Raw genomic sequence first — 16882 nt, 5'->3', positions numbered from 1 at the left:
TGAACCCACCAGGCACTCTGAAGGAGAAAGACGGGGAGCCTTCTGTGCCGTTTCAGCCTCTGCAAACCCACCAGCGTCAGCTATGAATTAGTTTCCAAGCTGAGTAAATAATCTGAAAAGCTAGATTTTATGACCAAGAATATGGTATCAAGTTGGTGGAAGAATCAACAACCTGTGATAAGTGGATGACACATCTGAAGGTGGAAAATGAAGAGGGCTTGAAGCCCTTATTGAAGAGACAGAAGACCGCAGCCTTCAGATCACAGCATCACCAAGAACATCCTCCTCACCTCTGGACCAAGAACAACATCATGGTAGACGGAGTAACGAAATTGTCAAGGATTTCATTTCCCTTGGGTCCAAAATCAGCGCACATGGAAGCAGCAAGGCCATAGCACAGATCTCTTTAAAGCGCTAGAGCAGGGACAAATGCCGACCTTCACCATGGGAGTGTCAATTGCTTTATTTGCTTCTTAGACAGCAAGGACTGAAAAAAGCACCAGTGTCTGTGAAGTGCACTGTTGGTGGAGTACTGACCACTGCGGATGGCCGAGGAGGCATGAAATGTGTGACGTCCAGCTAGGAGGTGGAGCACTGACCACTGCGGATGGCCGAGGAGGCATGAAATGTGACGCCCAGCTAGGATGCTCCTTACAGGAAAAGATGGTGGGACACGGTCGCACGTGCTCTGGGCACGGTAGGAGAGGCCCATCCTCGGAAGGAGACAGTAGTCTTGGAGGGGAGGGGAGTGGTCAAGGAGAGGAAGGCTCAGCTGGTTTGACCAGAGCAGCTGCAAGGGGTCTAAGCGCGGTGGAGGCTGGGGGTGGCATAGGACTTGGGTTTGTACCTAGTCAAGGGCATCTCCCCACTGTTCCTCTTCTGTCCCCTTCTCTGCTGTAGACTTTAGGCCTATCATCAGGAACCAGTGCTTGGAGGACAGTGTCAGGAGAGGCAGGGTTCAGCAAGGACACAGTAACCTTCAAGACAGACATGCCCCCCTTCCTGGGTCCTGAGCAGGACAAGGCAAGGATTAGGTCTGTTGTCCACACAGCACTGTTGTGTTAGTCAACCTGATGGCATCATACGACACGCATTTATGGGTCTTCAGTCCCGTGTTGTCCCCTTGTCCTCCCTGGTAGCCAGGCAGCCATGGACTCAGACAGGGCATTAAGCCTGTCAAGTGGCCTCCCCTGAATGCCCATTCTGTGGACAGGACTCTTGGGTTGTGGTGGGAAAGCTTGTGAATGCCTCATTCTGCCTCCCTGGGGGTTTGTGGTAAACCCGTGGGGGTTGTGGTTACAGGTTTGTCCAAAATGACCGTCCTGGCCATGAGGCAATGCCTTTGCCGTGTGGAGAGGCAGGAATATGTGAACAGGGCGTGTCAGCCTATCCGCAGGGGGACTGCTGGTCCCGCCACTGAACGGAGCTGATCCAGCAGCAGCAAGAGAGGGCAACTCGTCCGTCAAGGCCAGAGCAGCAGCTGAAGCGGCAGAATCGGCAACCTGACTGCTGCCTCCAGGAAAAGAACCAGAGCTGAGAGCCTTGTCTGCTGGACAGCTGGGGGCAGAAGGGAGGCCAATACTGGCAGGACCGAGGACTCTGGCCTGAAGCGTGAGGCTCAAGGCTGCGTCCCTGTGAGCACATCTTGGAGGTTGCCCTATTCTGCTGTGAACCTGGATCATAACCTTTGACGTCCCCACTATGGGTCTGGGAGTTACTGCGCCAGATTTTGGATCCAGAAAAGCAGTAAAACTGGTGCTGAGATGAGCAGAAAGGGGGGAGGGAATGCAGGTGACTTGTGACCTTGTGAGAACTGACTGATGTTCATGCTACTGACATGGACAGTTCTCCTCTGTGGAGTTGGCTAAGGTCGGATATGGCTGTCCCCACGTGGCCTTTGCTCTCTTCACCCGCTGCTGGGCAGCAGAGGTCAGCTCTTCAGCAGAGGTCCCTCAGCTGGCCTCCTGGCGTGGTGGTGGGCAGGCTGGCGTGTGCTCTGGTGCAGAGCTCCAGCCTGTCCCCAGCTGGGTCCTTATGTCCACCCCATCTCCCTGACGGACGCCCCCCACACCTGCTGACTGATACCCTCCCCACCCCACGAGCCCAGCTTCTGGAGAAGGAGGAGACGTGAGGCAGCGCTGACGTGGGTTTAATGGGGAGTCAGGGTACGAGTCAGGTTGGAGTGAGCTGGTGTGAACACGGGGTCCTTGTGACACTACAGTGAAGGTCCAAATGTGAGCTGAAGACAGTGGTGGACAACGGGATTCCGTCACGCACGCGTGCTCAGCCATCAGCAGCCTCCACAGAGGCCAGGCTCAGCTGGAGCTAGACGCCCCAGGCCCCTGTATCATAGCTGCAGCTGGGCACCGCGGCCAGCCTGGACCGGGTTCGAGGACGAGGGCTGGACATCTGGGTGGATGAGGCCGCCGGGCATCTCCCAGCGGTGCAATAAATACAAGAATCCACACGGAACAGACTTGGCTGGCTCGGGACCCTTCACAGACCACACGGCTCTCCGGGTCGGCCGGCTGCTGCCTGGGGGAGCCGCGGTCCTGCTTCTTACAGTCGCGGGCAGCTGTGCGTGGAGGAGGCGGCAGGAGCCTGGCAGCCAAGGTCAGGCCGCGGGGCGGGGTCCCACCGGCAGGACCCTCCGCAGCCCACACGGCAGGGGGCGGCGCCGGGGTGGGACGGGGCGGCTAGCCCTCCCGCACGCTGACTCGTGGCTCGGCCAGGGAGCTGTGCATGATGCTGAGAACGGTCTCCAGGCCGCTGCCCTCCAGCAGGGTACGGTGGTCACCTTCCACGACGTGCACCGACACCTTGCCGTCGCACACCTGCGACAGGTTGTAGTCGGCGCCTAGGTCGTCCCTGTAGGCGTTGCCGACCTTGGCCCTCAGCAGGGTCACGTTGCCGTGGTACTTGGCCTTGGGCGCATACTGCTCAGCCGCGCGCAGCTTGTGGTAGAAGGAGAAGGCGGCGAAGCTGAGCTCCTGCCGGTCGATGCCCTGGTGGCGCTGGGTGATCAGGTCCACGGTGGCAGCCACACGCTGCTCCAGGTCCTTCAGCGGCAGCAGCGCTTCTAACAGCTGTGGGGACAGGTGCTCAGAGGGACGTGGATGGACAAGCCCTGGACCCACCCTGCCCTTCGACCGGCGCTGGGCCTACCCTGCTGTGCTCAGTGTCCGTGAACTGCTGCAGGAAGAAGTACATGGCCTCTGTTTCAGCCTCGGCCTCACAGCCTGGGGTCATCTTGGCTCGGTAGCTCTGCAGAGGGCGGGACACAGGCTGTGGGAGGCTGGGCACAGAGATGGGGGCAGCGGGTGGCCAAGCTGGGCAGTGACCAAGCCCCCTCCTGGGAGGGTGGCAGCCAGCCCCTCACCTGGGTGTAGGCCAGCACGTAGGCATGGGAGCCATCAAACAGGAAGAGGCTGTTGTGGGCAGGTCCCTGCTGGGCCTGCAGCTGGGAGCACATCTCGAAGGCCACGCAGGCCCCGTAGGAGTAGCCGGCAATGCGGTAGGGTCCCTCAGGCTGCACCTGCCGGATGCAGTCCACGTAGTAGGCAGCGAGGCTCTGGATGCTGTCCAGGGGGGCAGCTGGGGGACACAAGACATTCAGACACGGCGGGCCAGGCAGGCCGGACCCCAGGCCCACCTGCCTGCACCTCCCCCAGGCCCCGCCCGGCCTCACCTCGAGTGCACTGAAGGCCATAGGTGGGGATGCTCAGCCGGGCAGCCAGACTGCCGAAGACGGTGAGAGAGCCTTCGATGGGGTGCACGAGGAAGAGAGGCCGCTCGGAGCTCTGCACCGTGTTGAGTCTTGTCAGCGTCGGAGCCTCAGGGTTCACCAGCAGTGCGCTCAGGTTCAGCTGGGCCTCCTGCCTGGCCGCCTGGTTACTTGCCGTGGTCCTGGAGGCGAGCTCTGTGTGGAAAGGCGCTGCGTGAAGGCTGGCTGGCTGGCGTTTTGCAGCGGGCATTCGTAGACAGGTGTATAAATGCATGTCCACACTCTTAACAGCAAACGTGTAAAGAGAGGTGTGCTGGTCCGCACACATGCACACAAACGGAGCTAAGCACACGTGTATGTACCAAACCACACGCGGCACACACGGCAAACAGCTACGCAGACACACGCGTGGAGGTGCATGCATGAACAGATGCACACGTGCAAACATACACAGCTGCAAAAACCAAGGCAAAAACCCGAGCCACCCAGAAGGCAGGTGTGCGCAAACTCAAGGTCAGGTACACATGCAAGTGCACACAGACACAGGCATGCAAGTGCACACGCACACACACGACAAGGATGGGAACACACTGCTGTGGTGACGTGTCTAACCGTGTACAAACACACAGATGAGCCTGCAAACGTGCATACGAAGGAACGTTTACAGGCACGTACACGGGGACCACGTACAGACCTGGCACTCGTGTGGGTGCAGAGGCACAGCCGCAGCCACGCAGAACGACGCAGAGAGGCACACATGGAACTTGGGAGCACGAGGGCCCCTTCGCTGACCCCCAGCACCACTCCCTCTGCCCGGCCCCGACTCCCTCTGCCCAGCACGCACCGTCCGCCGTGGTGGACTGTGACGACAGCTCCTGGAGCTTCCGGAGCGTCAGCTGCCGCACCTCCCGCATGGACAGCACCAGGTCATGCTCACGTTCCAGTGTCTGCCGCACCTCCACGCCCATCAGTGAGTCCAGGCCCAGGTCTGCCAGTGAGCTGTCCGGGCTGACCGCAGCCAGATCTCGGATTCCTGGGGAGGCATGCTAGGTCATCAGGGCCACGGTGGGGCGGGCTGGGTCATGCCTGTTCTAGTTAGCCCCCAGGACGTGCCACACTCACCCAGGATGTGTGCCACGGCCTTTACCAGGTCCCGCTGGCTGTCACCCTCACTACGCACCCCAGCCTTCTCGGCCAGCAGGAAGCTGCTGAGCACGGGGTGTGGCTGGTTCAGGAACAGGTCCAGTACCTCCAGGCAGGACGCAATGCGCTGCGGCAACGTCCCGCCAATGACTGTGTCGTTAGTGCCCATGGCCTCTAGGACGATGCCCACGTCGCCAATGGCACCCCACTGCACAGCAAGGCCTGTGGGGGGGTGAGGAAGGAAGAGGGAGAGGATGAGGAGGGGGTGGGGTGAGGGAGGGGGCTGGTGTGGGTTTGGTGGTGCAATGTGGGTGCAGGGCTAAGGGGCTGGGTGTGTGTCGGGTGAGGATCTGGGGGTGGACACTGGCAGGGGGGAGGCGTGGGGGCGAGGACATGGGGTGAGGAATGTGGACAGGGACTGGCCGGCGGCACACCTGGGAGCCCATCATGACGCCGCTGTTCGCAGATACGCTCCATGGTGGAGTTGGCAAAGCCATAGTTGGTCTGCCCGGCATTGCCACGCCCACAGCTCACCGAGGAGAAGGCCACGAAGTAGTCCAGCTCGGGGCAGGCCTCCCGAGTCACCCTGCAGGTATGAGGTGTCAGCCCTAACTGCCTCAGGCAAGGGGGTCGGACCTGTCGGGGGGGCCACGTGTGCTCACCTGTCCAGGTTCAGTGTACCGCTGTACTTGGGCTTGTTCACGTCCTGGAAGAGCTCAGGCGTCTGGTTCTCCAGCATGGCGTCTCTCAGCACCTGGGGGAGAGGACCCCTCAGCACCAGCTGGCCAGGCCTCCCCTTGCCTCACCAGGCCCCAGCACCCAGGGGACACACTCACCATGGCCAGGTTGAATACACCTCCGACGGGCCCGAGCCGTGTGGCCTCAGCTATCAGGCCGCGTGCACCTTCCATGGAGCTGGCGTTGAGGGTTGACACCAGCACCTGCACACCTTGGCGCCTCCACTCTCGCACCTGCTTGGCCTGGTAGCCTGTGGGATGAACGGCGGCCTCACTGACCGCTCTGGATGTGGAGTCCCAGCTAGCAGACCCAGGGCAGGGACTCCCGTGTCACCACACCTCTTACACCCACCTGTCCGGATCCCGGAGCGGGATGTCAGCACCAACTTCTGGGCCCCTCGCAGCACGAGCCAGTGGGCCAACTCCAGGCCGAAGCCACCCAGGCCACCGGCAATGATGTAGCTCTTGTGAGGGGGACAGAAAGTCTTGGAGATGGCCGTGGTCAACGTGGGCCGAGCCGTTGGCAGCACCATGTCCTGCTCCTCCTCTTGCACCTGAAGGCAGACACAGCTCGCTCCAGAAGCCGTACACGGGCGGCCAGCAGAGTGACCGTGCCCAAGCCCGCGGGCCACGCGTGACCTCACCTGCACCACCACCTTGCCGATGTGCTTGCCCTGCGCCATGTAGCGGAAGGCGTCCTCCACCTGGTCCTTCTGGAACACTGTGCACTTGAGGGGCTGCACCACACCGTCCCGGATGCCCGCCCGCAGCAGCTCTGCCACCTCCCGCCAGTCGGCACTTGCATCCTCAAAGAGAGCATCCAGGAGGATGCCGTGAAACGTGACGTTCTTCAGGAAGACGGCCATGCCTGGGGGTCGGGGAACACTCACTCAGGGCCCGTCCACCTGCCGTCTGGTCAGCAGGCCCCAGCCCACGTGCCCGCCGTCCCCAGGCCTCACCGAGTGCGTGGTTGTTGGACAGGTCAAACTTGCCGATCTCAAGGAAGCGGCCGTGCTGGGCCAGGCAGCGCACGCTGGCCTGCAGCTTCTCTTCCGCCAAGGAGTTAAGGACAAGGTCGACGCCTGGGGATAGGACATGGGTCCTCAGGGCCTGCCCATCGCCCAGTGGACGCCCTCCCCAGCCCCTCCCGGGCAGGCGCCATGCTCACCCCGTCCGGCCGTGTGCCGCAGCACGTGCTGCTCAAAGGACGTGTCCCGGGAGTTGGCGAAGCTGCTGTCCTCGAGCTGTGGGAAGCGGGCCCGCAGGTAGGCACGCTTCTCAGCTGAGCCCACAGTGGTGAAGACGCGACATCCCAGGCTCAGGGCGATGGCGATGGCGGCCTGGCCCACGCCGCCTGAGCCCGAGTGCACCAGCACCGTCTCACCACGCTGGATGCGCCCACGCACCACCAACGAGTAGTAGGCTGTGGTGTAGACCACAGGTACCGAGGCTGCCTCCTCCAGGGTCCTGGGGGCATGAAGGGGTGGTCAGCTCCTGCCAGGCAGGAGGTCCTGGGCACCCCGAAGCCCAACACTCACCAGCCAGAGGGTACGTCCCAGAGAAAGTCAGGGGACAGCTGGACAGAAGTGGCCAAGCCCTCAGCGGGCACCAGCCCCATCACACGCTTGCCGCTGGCGTCCCGGCCGGAGAACTCCATACCCAGCATGCAGTCCCGAGCGGCCCACTTCCCTGGGGAGACGAGGGGAAGAGTCCTCTGCAGCCCATGCTCAGGGCCCCGGGCTCCCTGCCTCATCTCAGCGAGACTGACCCTGCTCTTGGCCCCTGACCAGCCCCTCCCCACCAGCAGCCAAGCAGGTACCTGGGATGGCGTCGGGGGGCAGCTTGCCCGTGGCCAGCATGATGTCTCGGAAGTTAAGTGAGGCATAGTAGATGCGGCACAGCTGGGAGCCGGGAGTGCTGGGCGCAGCATGGCGCAGCGGCGAGCAGACCCAGCGGATGGAGGACAGGTCCCCACGGGTCAGCACGTTCACAAAAGCGTGCTCTGTCTGCTCCACCGGCTTGTCTGAGAGGCAGGGGACAGTTAACCAGGGCTGGGCAGGCACCAGGTCAGTGGGTGGGGAGTGGGGCAGCGTGGGGCCCACCTTGCTCAAGAGGAAAGTGTCGGAAGGCCCCCCAGGCGCCATCACGGTACACGTTCATCACCAGGTCATCCTGGAGCACCTTCTGCAGCTCAGGGGAGCTGGGGTCCACCGGGGGCACAGGGGCTGTGCGGGTGAGACTGGACACCAGGATGCACCTGTGGGCGGCAGCGAGTGAGAGGTGGAAAGGGAGGTGGGGCGTGGGCAGGGGGAGCAGGCAGAGGGGCGGGCAGAGGGGTGAAGGGGGAGCTAGTGCACCTCACGCGATGACCACCCGGCTCCTTGCGCAGACAGTTGACCAGGCCCACGACGCCCGAGGTGGAGGAGCCCCTTAGCCACACGGGCTTGGAAGAGTCCTCAGCCAGAATGTCCTGCAAGGGGCGGGGGAAGGCTCAGCCTTGGGTGGCGCTGGGGAGTCACCCCGGGGTAGGGGGCAGGGTCTGACCTTCAGCGAGTTCACCCATTGGAAGCTGGTATCATCCACAGACAGGAAGATGGGGCTGTCCAGGGCTGCCGGCCGGCGGCACAGGAAGAGCACAGAGCCGTAGACTGACCGCTTCAGCCCCACCAGGCGCAGTGAGGCCCGGGCAAAGAGCGCTTCCCACTCATCCTACAGAAGGTGGGGTCATCAATATGGCTGGAGCAGTGCCCAGCCCCCCGTAGCCCCCAAGCCCTGTGCCCAGCCCCCCGTAGCCCCCAACCCTGGTGCCCGACCCCCCGCAGCCTCCAACCCCTGTGCCCAGGCCCCCGCAGCCCTCAACCTCGGTGCCCAGCCCCCCACAGCCCCCGGCACCTGGCTCAAGAGGTCAGCTGCGGTGAGGAAGGCCATGGTCTCCCCCAACGTGTGCCCCGGAAGCAGCGAGTGCAGCAGCAGGAAGCCCCCCTCCTTGAGGGCGGCCACCATGTTGCCCAGGGCGGCGGCTGGGTCCCCAAGGGTGGCCACTGCACAGTTGCACACCAGGAGGTCAGCTGAGCCCAGGCTGCTGGGTGCAGGCTCCAAGGGGTCCCACTGGGCCTGGGCTACGCTGTATTGTTGCAGCTGGGCTTGGGCGGCCTTCAGGGCCTGGGGGCGGTCAGTGGCCGTGTAGTCCAGCCACAGCATGGGCTGAGTGTTGAGCATCCCTGGGATGCGGGCGTACAGGTGGCCCTCACCAGCCAGCACCTGGGGGACAGCTTCCTGAGTTCACGTGCCCAACCGATCTGCAGGTGGCCCTGCCACCCCCAGGTGTCCATGCCGGATGGTCACCGGACATGAGAACCTCCCAACAAAGTGCCAACACATGCTCACCTCCACCACCTTCATCCGCGTCCCACTCAAGTTCTCCAGGGCCGTGTCTACGCAGGCTTTGAGGGTGGACGCGTCCAGGAGGCCGGCCAGCAGGGGATCATCGGCCAGCAGGAGGCGCTCCTGGGCCAGCACGGGGCCCAGCTCCAGCTGTAGGTTCCCGTTGATCTGGAGCTGACAGGCCGCAGCCAGCAGTCGGGCCAGGCCGTGCTGCGGGGGGTCTCGGGGGGCTGAGGCACCACCCAGTCCAGGCACGGCCATCTTTAGCCCCTGCTGGGTCACCTTGGCCTGTAGCTTCTGTGCCAGGCCTGGGAACAGAGAGGTGGGTGCTGAAGGCGGGCAGGCAAGCAGGTGGACAGGTGGCAGGGCCAGGCAGGCGGGGGCCTCACCTGAGCACAGCTGCAGCTCCTCCTGCAGACGTGTGTCAGCCGCCAGGCAGTTGGTCTCCAGGTACGGCGAGAAGCAGAACTTCTCGAGGACGGGGGCCAGGTGGTCCTGCTGGCGCCGAGGGGCCATGGAGGTGTGCAGCCACGAGAAGAGGGCTCCGCCTGCCACTGTACGGCTCAGGGAGTGGTTCACCACCACGTCGACCGCTGTCGGGGACAGGGTGGTGAGGGCACTGCCAGGGGGCAGTGAGGGGCGGCGGCGGTGTGGACGCAGGGCTACCTTGGGCCTCATCCTTCAGCCTCTTCAGGTGGGTGGCTGGGTCAATGTGGAGGGCGCCAATCCGGGTGGGCAGAAGCAGGGTGCGCTGGCTGGGGCCCAGGACCACCATCTGCAGCATGGCGTCCAGGAAGGTGATCCAGTTGTTGTTCCACCGCAGCTTGCCTGAAGTACCTGCGGGGAGGAGTGTCATGCTTGCCCACTGGCCTGGCTCCCTGTGACCAGGGGTCGTGGTCAGCGTCCACGCTGACTTACCTTCAAGACTGGTCTCCAGGATGCCCTGGAAATAGGGGCCGTAGTCATAGCCAGACAGCCGCAGCTTCTTGTACACGTCACCCTGCGTCAGGCGGAATGTGGCTTGGGGGTCAGCGGTGGCCAGGCCGTCATGGTTGTCGAAGAGCCTGGGGTCAGGGTTCTCCCACTGGGACACCTTTCCTGCGTGTGTCCAGTGGGAGGTGGTCTTAGGGCCGCAGCCACTCAGCACCAGGCCCATCCCCTCACCCCCTCACCCCGTGGCAGCCCCCGTGCACATCTCCAGCCAGTGCTGCTCACCGCTCACAATGAGGTTGCCATTCTCAGACACCTCGAAGGCGCACGAGGCCTCCAGGAGCCGCACCTCCAGGGACACAGTGCCTGCAGGGAATGGAGAGTGGTCAGCACAGCCTCACCCCCGGCCACGTCCTCTCAGCCCCTCGCTCTCCACCTCACCTGTCTTAGGTATGATGGTGGCCTGGTGCAGGGTTACGTCTTCAAATACCACAGGCATCTGCTCCATGACCAGGCCCAGGGCGCGGGCCAGCGTCTTCCAGACCAGGCAGAGGTAGCCGGTGGCAGGGAAGAGGACACGCCCATCGATGCAGTGGTCCAGCAGGTAGTGGTCAGGGGACTCGGGGCTGGTGTCTGCAGCAAACATGGCCTTAGCCGCCACTCACTACCCACCTGCCTGGCCCGCTCCTCGCTGCCCGCCTCCCTCCCGGCCCGCCTGGTCCTCCCGGCCGCACCGATGTTATAAATCGTAGCAGAGGAGGAGCTGGAGCCGCTGGGAAAGTGCTCTGCAGCAGGGACGTCCCAGGTCTGGCTGTGGTCCCATTCGATGAGGGGGGAGACGAGCGGGGTGCCCCGGGGGGCTGGGAACGCCACTGGTGCGAAGAGGCCGCAGGGGTTGACGTCAATGCTGGAGGAGGGGGGACCCGTGAGAACACAGTGGGGCACTGGGAGCCACAGGCCCAGGACCTTTCCATCAAGACCCCACAAGTACCTTGCCCAGGGGACCCCAGTTAGTGAGCTGAGCTCTCACACACAAACCCCATGGTCACCTCCTGGGCTGAGTGGAGGACCCGGCACCTGTGTGGACCTGCAGAATGCAGCACTCCCAGGGGAGGACCTGCAGCGTGGGGGCCCTGCCCTGGGGGACTCCAGCCCCAAGCGAGATCCCGCCCTGTGGGGGCCGTCAGTGGGTCAGCCTCACCCCGAGAGGTGCAGCTTGCCCACGTTGGTGAGGAAGAACTCCAGGTTGTCCCTGTGGTCCTTCTTCATGAGGGGGACGATGGTGCAGCTGGACTTGAGGCCTCGTTTCAGCACAGCCTGAGGGGAGACCGCAGCTGGCTGCACACACCTGCTCCCCTACCAGAGGGCGCCCCTCAAGGCTCCCTGCTCCTGCCCCTGGTTGCCTCATCCTCCTGTCTTTTGCCCCAGCCCTCCTCCCTGTCCCGTCCCCCCAGCCCTCCTCCCTCTCCCATCCCCTCTCCCGTCCCCCGCAGCCCTGCTCCCTCACCTGCAGCAGGCCATGGGGTGCTATCTCCAGGACCACAGAGTTCTCAGGGATGTGGCGCAGCGCCTCCTGGAACAGCACGGGGCTCACGAGGTTGTTGACGCTGTACTCGGCAGACGCGGTGCGCGCCAGGCTGCCCTGCCACTCGGCCTCGGGGATGGACGTGCTGAGCCAGCGGGGGGAGCGCGGCTGCGGCTGCCGGATGACCTGTGATGCCGACACAACACCATCGACTCAGCAGTGGGCCCCTACTCCACACAGGCAGCCCCCACCAGCCCTCAGGAGACCTGCACCCCCAGCCACGCCAGGCGGCCGGCTCCCACCTTTCTGAGGGCCTCCAGCAGCGTGGGCGCGATGGACTCCATGAAGTACGAGTGGAAGGCCATGCCGCCCGTGCGCACCTCCTTAGCGAACACACCCTCCTGCTTGAGCTGCTCCACAAACTCAGCCACGGCCGCCTGCAGAGATGGTCACCCAGGTGAGCCCAGCACCCGCGGGCAGCAGTGCCCCAGGGCCCCCGGACACCCCAGGGGCTGGGGAGCTCACCTGAGGCCCCGAGATGGTGACCGTGTCTTCAGAGTTGTGGCAGGCGGGCACGACGCCAGGGGGGCAGCGCTGCTTGCACTCGGCCCAGGACAGGCCTGTAGTGGGGGGGAGGAATGACCATGGAAATGACACCCGCCTCCTTGACAGGCTCCCTGAACCCCACTGAACTACTCTGTCTGGAGCCCCATGATAACACCCCTGTGCGTGGCAGGCCAAGTCCACAGCCCTGGCCCTCTCCCCATGGACATCCAGGCAGCACCCTAGGCAGACACGCACCCACAGCGGCCATGGCGCCCGGCGGGATGTCCGACTCCTTGATGCACTGGCCCCTCCAGTAGGCCATCAGCACTGCCTCCTCCTGGGTCAGGCAGCCGTCGGCATAGCCGCAGGCCACCTCACCCAGCGAGTGTCCGATGATACCATCTGGACGCAGACCCATGGCCATCAGCAAGTCAAGGAGCGCGATCTGGGAACGAGAAACAGGGAGCTGGCCAGGCGCTTCCCTTGCCCCGTATGGCCCCACACCCCACACCGGGCGCATTCTGGGACCTGAAGCTCTAGCACCCGGGGCTCCCTGTGGCCCTCACCCCCAGGCAGCACTCGGGGCCCACCCTGGTCCTCAGGGCCGCACACCTGGATGGCTGTGAGGCTGACGAAGGCGTTAACGATGTCATCGAACGTGCTCTCGTCTGTGTGCAGCAGCAGCTCCGACACCTTCAGCCCGAACGGCTTCACGGCTTCGTCCGAGCGCAGGATGGACTCTCGGAAGCTGTCCAGACGCATGAGGCTCAGCCCCATCCCGCGCCACTGCGTGCCCATGCCTGCAGGGGGCCAGCGGTCAGGGCCAGGCCGGGGCCTGCTCTGCTCTACCCCGCGCCACCATGTGCCCGAGCCCGCGGGGGCCGGCGGTCAGGACAGAGGTGCTCACCGGAGCAGATGAACCAGAGCTGGCGGCCACCGACTGGCACCTGCTGCACATCACGGGCGCCGTCCTGGCCGCCAAGCACGGCGTAGCCGCGGAAAGGCATGGAGGTGGTGGGGGTGGTGGCGATCGCGTTGAGCATGCTAAGGAAGGCCAGGTTCTGGCTGTGCGCCCGGCCCTGGTCCAGCAGCCTCTGGACCGCCTCGGGTGTGCGTCCGCTGGCCTGCAGCAGCCAGGGCAGGGTGGGCGGGGCAGATGTGGGGGGCTGTACAGGGTTGGGCTGCAGGATGATGTGCACGTTGGAGCCCCCGAAGCCGAAGGAGTTGATGCCCACGTTGCCACCCCTGACGGGAAGAGGCTGGTCCACCACCTGCAGCCGCCCATCCCGCAGGGCTGGGATATCGGGGTTAGGGGTGTGGAAGTGCAGGTTAGGGGCCCACACTCCATGCTCGAGGGACAGCAGCACCTGCGGGTGGCCAGGATGAGAGTGAGGGGTCAGCTCAGCCCACCTCATCCCAAGTCACAGGCAGGGCCCTGGCAGCTGTGACCACACACAAGGCCTGCAGGACACAGGACCTGGGCTGCCCATGCGCCCAGCGCCTGTCCCCTCTCCAGCGAGGTTGCTGGCGGGCTGTGGGTGGTCCCTCCAGGAGCCTGTGCCATGGCTCTGCCCACCACGGTCAGCAGGCTTGGGATGGGCAGGCCGTCCCTTCCCCGGCCCCACAGCCCACCTTGATCAGGGCCGCGAGCCCCGACGCAGGTTCAGGGTGACCCATGTTGGACTTAGTGGACCCGATCAGCAGTGGGCTCTGGCGGGAGGAGCACAAGGCTCTGGTGATGCTGTTCAGCTCCTGGGGGTCGCCCACCTGCAGAGGACACAGAGTCACAGGGCTGCCCGCTGCCTCCACAGGGCTGCGTGGGGCAGGCCGGCGCAGAGGCTCACCTTGGTGCCCGTGCCGTGGGCTTCGATGTACTCCAGGGACTCGGGAGCCAAGCCGGCTGGCTCGTACAGTGAGCGGATGAGGCGTTCCTGAGCCTCTCCGGAGGGGAAGGTCACACCTAGGAAGAAGGCCCTCGTACCGTGGTCTCAGAGCGCAGGGGTCCCGCTGCCCCCGGCCCCACTGGCCCCAGCCTACCTTGCTCCTTGTAACCGTCTGTGTTGGTGCCCGCGTTGAGGATGGTGGCGTACACCCTCTTGGCCAGCGACCTCTTGGTGAGCAGGACAACCACCACAGCCTCCGAGCGACAGTAGCCATTCCCTGTGCGGGTGCAGAGGGACCTCAGAGGCCCAGACATCGCCCCGTGCTGCCCTGCAGCCCGTCCTGGCTAGTGCCTATGCCCCGTACTGCTCCCGCTGCCCGCCTGGCTGGTGCCATGGTACCCACCAGCCTCGTCGAAGGATTTGCAGGCACCGTCAGGGCTCAGCATGCCCAGCTTCTGAAACTGCACAGAGGTGTTGGGCTTGAGCAGAAGATTGATGCCGCCCACGATGGCCGCTGGGCACTTCCCGCTGCGGATAGCCTGGAAGGCGCTCTCCAGGGCCAGCAGGCTGGACGAGCAGGCCGTGTCCAGGGCAATGCTGGGCCCTGCAGGGAGGGGCTGTGAGCACCAAGCCGGGCCCAACACCGATGGCCGCTGAGCCCCCAGGTGTCCCAGGGTCCGGCTCCACAGCCCCGTGCGGCAGCCACTCACCCGTGAAGTCAAAGAAGAAGGACAAGCGGTTGGCCATCATGGCCCTCTGGCAGCCCACCATGCTGTAGCCCAGGAGGGTCTCGGGGTCCCGGCTCAGGGCCTCAGATGCCTCGGAGCCGCTCACACCCACCCAGACTCCAGTACTGGTACCACGCAGCGAGCCTGGGTTGATGCCTGTCGGAAGCTGAGGTCAGGCCCCACAAAGCTGGACAGTGCCCAGCACGCACACCCACCACCCAGCCATGGAAGGGAGCAGGTGTGAGTGGGCTGCAGGCCTTGGGTGGGGACGGGCCTCAGAGGAAGGGTGCTAGTGACCAAGGGGCCACAGGCCTGGTCGGGAGGACCTGCCGGCCAATGAGCACCGAACTGCAAGGGCAGTGCTGAGGGCCGGTAAGCCAGAGAGACAAAGGCTGAGTGTCCAGGATCAGGCCAGGCCGCCTGGGCCCTGGGGAGGGGCCCTGCCACGCCCCTGGGGCTGAGAGGACAGCACCAAACAGGAAGGAGCTGCAGCCCTCCTCCTCGAAGTCCCGTCCAAACCAGCCCTAGCCCCTTGTAGGGCAGAGAGCACAAAGCCACAGGTGGGGCCACACGAGGGAAGGACACTCCTGCTCCGGCAGCCTGTGTGCTCTCCCTGCCTCTGCTGATACGGTGAGGAAGGACACCGAGTGTACAAGGCACCTCACCCCTGCATCTCCCGCTGAGCTGCCCACCTGCATCCACCATGGCCTCGTATGTGACCTCTAACAGCAGCCGGAGCTGGGGATCCATGGTGTGCGCTTGCTTGGGGTGGACGCCAAAGAAGGAGGCGTCGAACTTGGACAGGTCCTTGAGCTTCCCGGACCGCCGGGGGAGGCCGTAGAGCCCTGGTGGGGAGGGGACGCACAGGTTATTCCTCCAGGCAGGTCCAGGGTCCCAAGAGGTCAGGGTCCAGGACCCAGGTCCCAGCCAGGGAGGACAAGGCCAGGTAGGGAGAACTCCATGAGGTCTGTGGGCATCAGAACCCTCACAGCCCCTCTGGGCCACCTTGGGCCCCTGGAGTGACCCCCAGAGGGGCAGGCACTCCCAAGCTGGCCAGAGACCCCCCACTGGCCTGCCACTCCCGCTCTGCTGAGCTGACTCACACCTGCAGATCAGGTAAAGCCACTCGACTGGGGTGGGGTGAGTCAGCTGGCTTCCTGAAAGTGGGCCTGCGAGTCTTATCTGACGGTTGGGACATCTGGGTCAGGCTAGCCGCCGGGAGGCCACCTCCACTCCGGCTCGCCTCGCTTGGGGATCTGGCAGCCCTGCCACCTGGCTGCCCACTCACCGGCCTTCCACCTCCGGTCATCCTCTGTCACCATGTCCACACCACCGATCAGGTTGTCCCAGAATTCCTGAATGTTCTCAGACTCCGGGAGTTTCCCGGACATGCCAGCTATGACCACGTCCTCCATGACTCCGTCTGAGGTTGGGAGGGACACACGTGAGGGCTGGCAAGAACCGGCTGCCCACCCCACCTGCTGAGCCCAGGCCACCCGCCTCTGCTTCAGTGACTATCCACACGCGCCAGCCCAAGGGCCACCGGCGGTTTCAGAATGGGGACGGGGCTGCTGATCAAAGAGCTGGCGATTCTAGGCTGAGGGACCTGTGAGGGGTGCAGAGGCCACCACCGCTGTTCCCCTGGGCCGCAGCTCCTGACCAAGTGCGGCAAGGGGCTGCCCTGGGGCTGGGCTCAACCGAACCAACCCTTGGGCTGCCCACGCCTGTGCCTTCTGCCTGGGTAAGCACCCGGAGCCTGAAAGGAACTGGCAGGGTACCAAACCCTCAGGCCCGTGGGGGACAGGAGGCTTCTGCCCCCACTGAGACTGACCCAGCCAGTCCGGCCCCTCTAGCTGGGTCCACTGACACCGAGGCTGTAGGCCAGTCCCCTGCCCGTCAATGCCTGCCAGCCCCAAGATAGGATCTAAGAAAGTGGGGTTTGCCAAGTGGGCCACTCAGGAGGGGACAAGCCCAGGGGTGGCCCTGCGCCTTCCTTAGAGGAGCCCACAGCCAACGTCCGCCCCACCCCCAACCCGTCCTCACCCCGCCCCCACCCGGGGTCTTTCCCAGGGCGGCGAAGGGACAGGGGTGGCCAAGCGCCCCCAGGGCATCCCCCACCCCGGGTCCAGGGCCAAGTCTGCCCAGGGCCGCGAGTGGCCGAGCGGCGACTTGCTATTCAAGCCGGGTGGCTCCGGCCGGAGGGTGGGATCCGGGCGCCGGCCCCTCCCCAGGCGCAGGGGCGGGAAGTCCACAAGCACCGGCCGAGGTGGGGGCGGGGTGGG

General features: G+C 64.5%; 1 protein-coding gene across 1 annotated transcript; it reads right to left on the bottom strand.

Moving 5' to 3' along the window:
- Window positions 1-2696: 2696 nt before the first annotated feature.
- Window positions 2697-16015, bottom strand: FASN (fatty acid synthase). The gene is made up of 40 exons (XM_006886128.1): window positions 15889-16015; window positions 15293-15445; window positions 14583-14756; window positions 14276-14476; window positions 14027-14149; window positions 13834-13949; window positions 13622-13756; window positions 12897-13356; window positions 12602-12789; window positions 12245-12434; window positions 11969-12063; window positions 11746-11880; window positions 11426-11629; window positions 11120-11235; window positions 10653-10825; window positions 10360-10551; window positions 10204-10284; window positions 9907-10086; window positions 9655-9825; window positions 9378-9581; window positions 8992-9296; window positions 8497-8865; window positions 8149-8313; window positions 7962-8074; window positions 7707-7861; window positions 7424-7627; window positions 7143-7293; window positions 6773-7071; window positions 6564-6686; window positions 6249-6472; window positions 5957-6158; window positions 5704-5855; window positions 5530-5621; window positions 5302-5453; window positions 4847-5089; window positions 4569-4757; window positions 3689-3919; window positions 3380-3594; window positions 3166-3264; window positions 2697-3086 (listed from the first exon to the last, which is right to left on the bottom strand). The coding sequence occupies exons 1-40, from the start codon at window positions 16013-16015 to the stop codon at window positions 2697-2699; spliced, it is 7491 nt and encodes a 2496-aa protein (XP_006886190.1).
- Window positions 16016-16882: the final 867 nt, after the last annotated feature.

The sequence above is a fragment of the Elephantulus edwardii genome, unplaced genomic scaffold, assembly GCF_000299155.1.
Source record: "Elephantulus edwardii isolate Elephantulus edwardi_28Jun2011 unplaced genomic scaffold, EleEdw1.0 scaffold00048, whole genome shotgun sequence".
Classification (NCBI taxonomy): Eukaryota; Metazoa; Chordata; class Mammalia; order Macroscelidea; family Macroscelididae; genus Elephantulus; species Elephantulus edwardii.
Note: the sequence above shows the minus strand (reverse complement) of the source record. Positions and strands in the feature narration are given on the sequence as shown.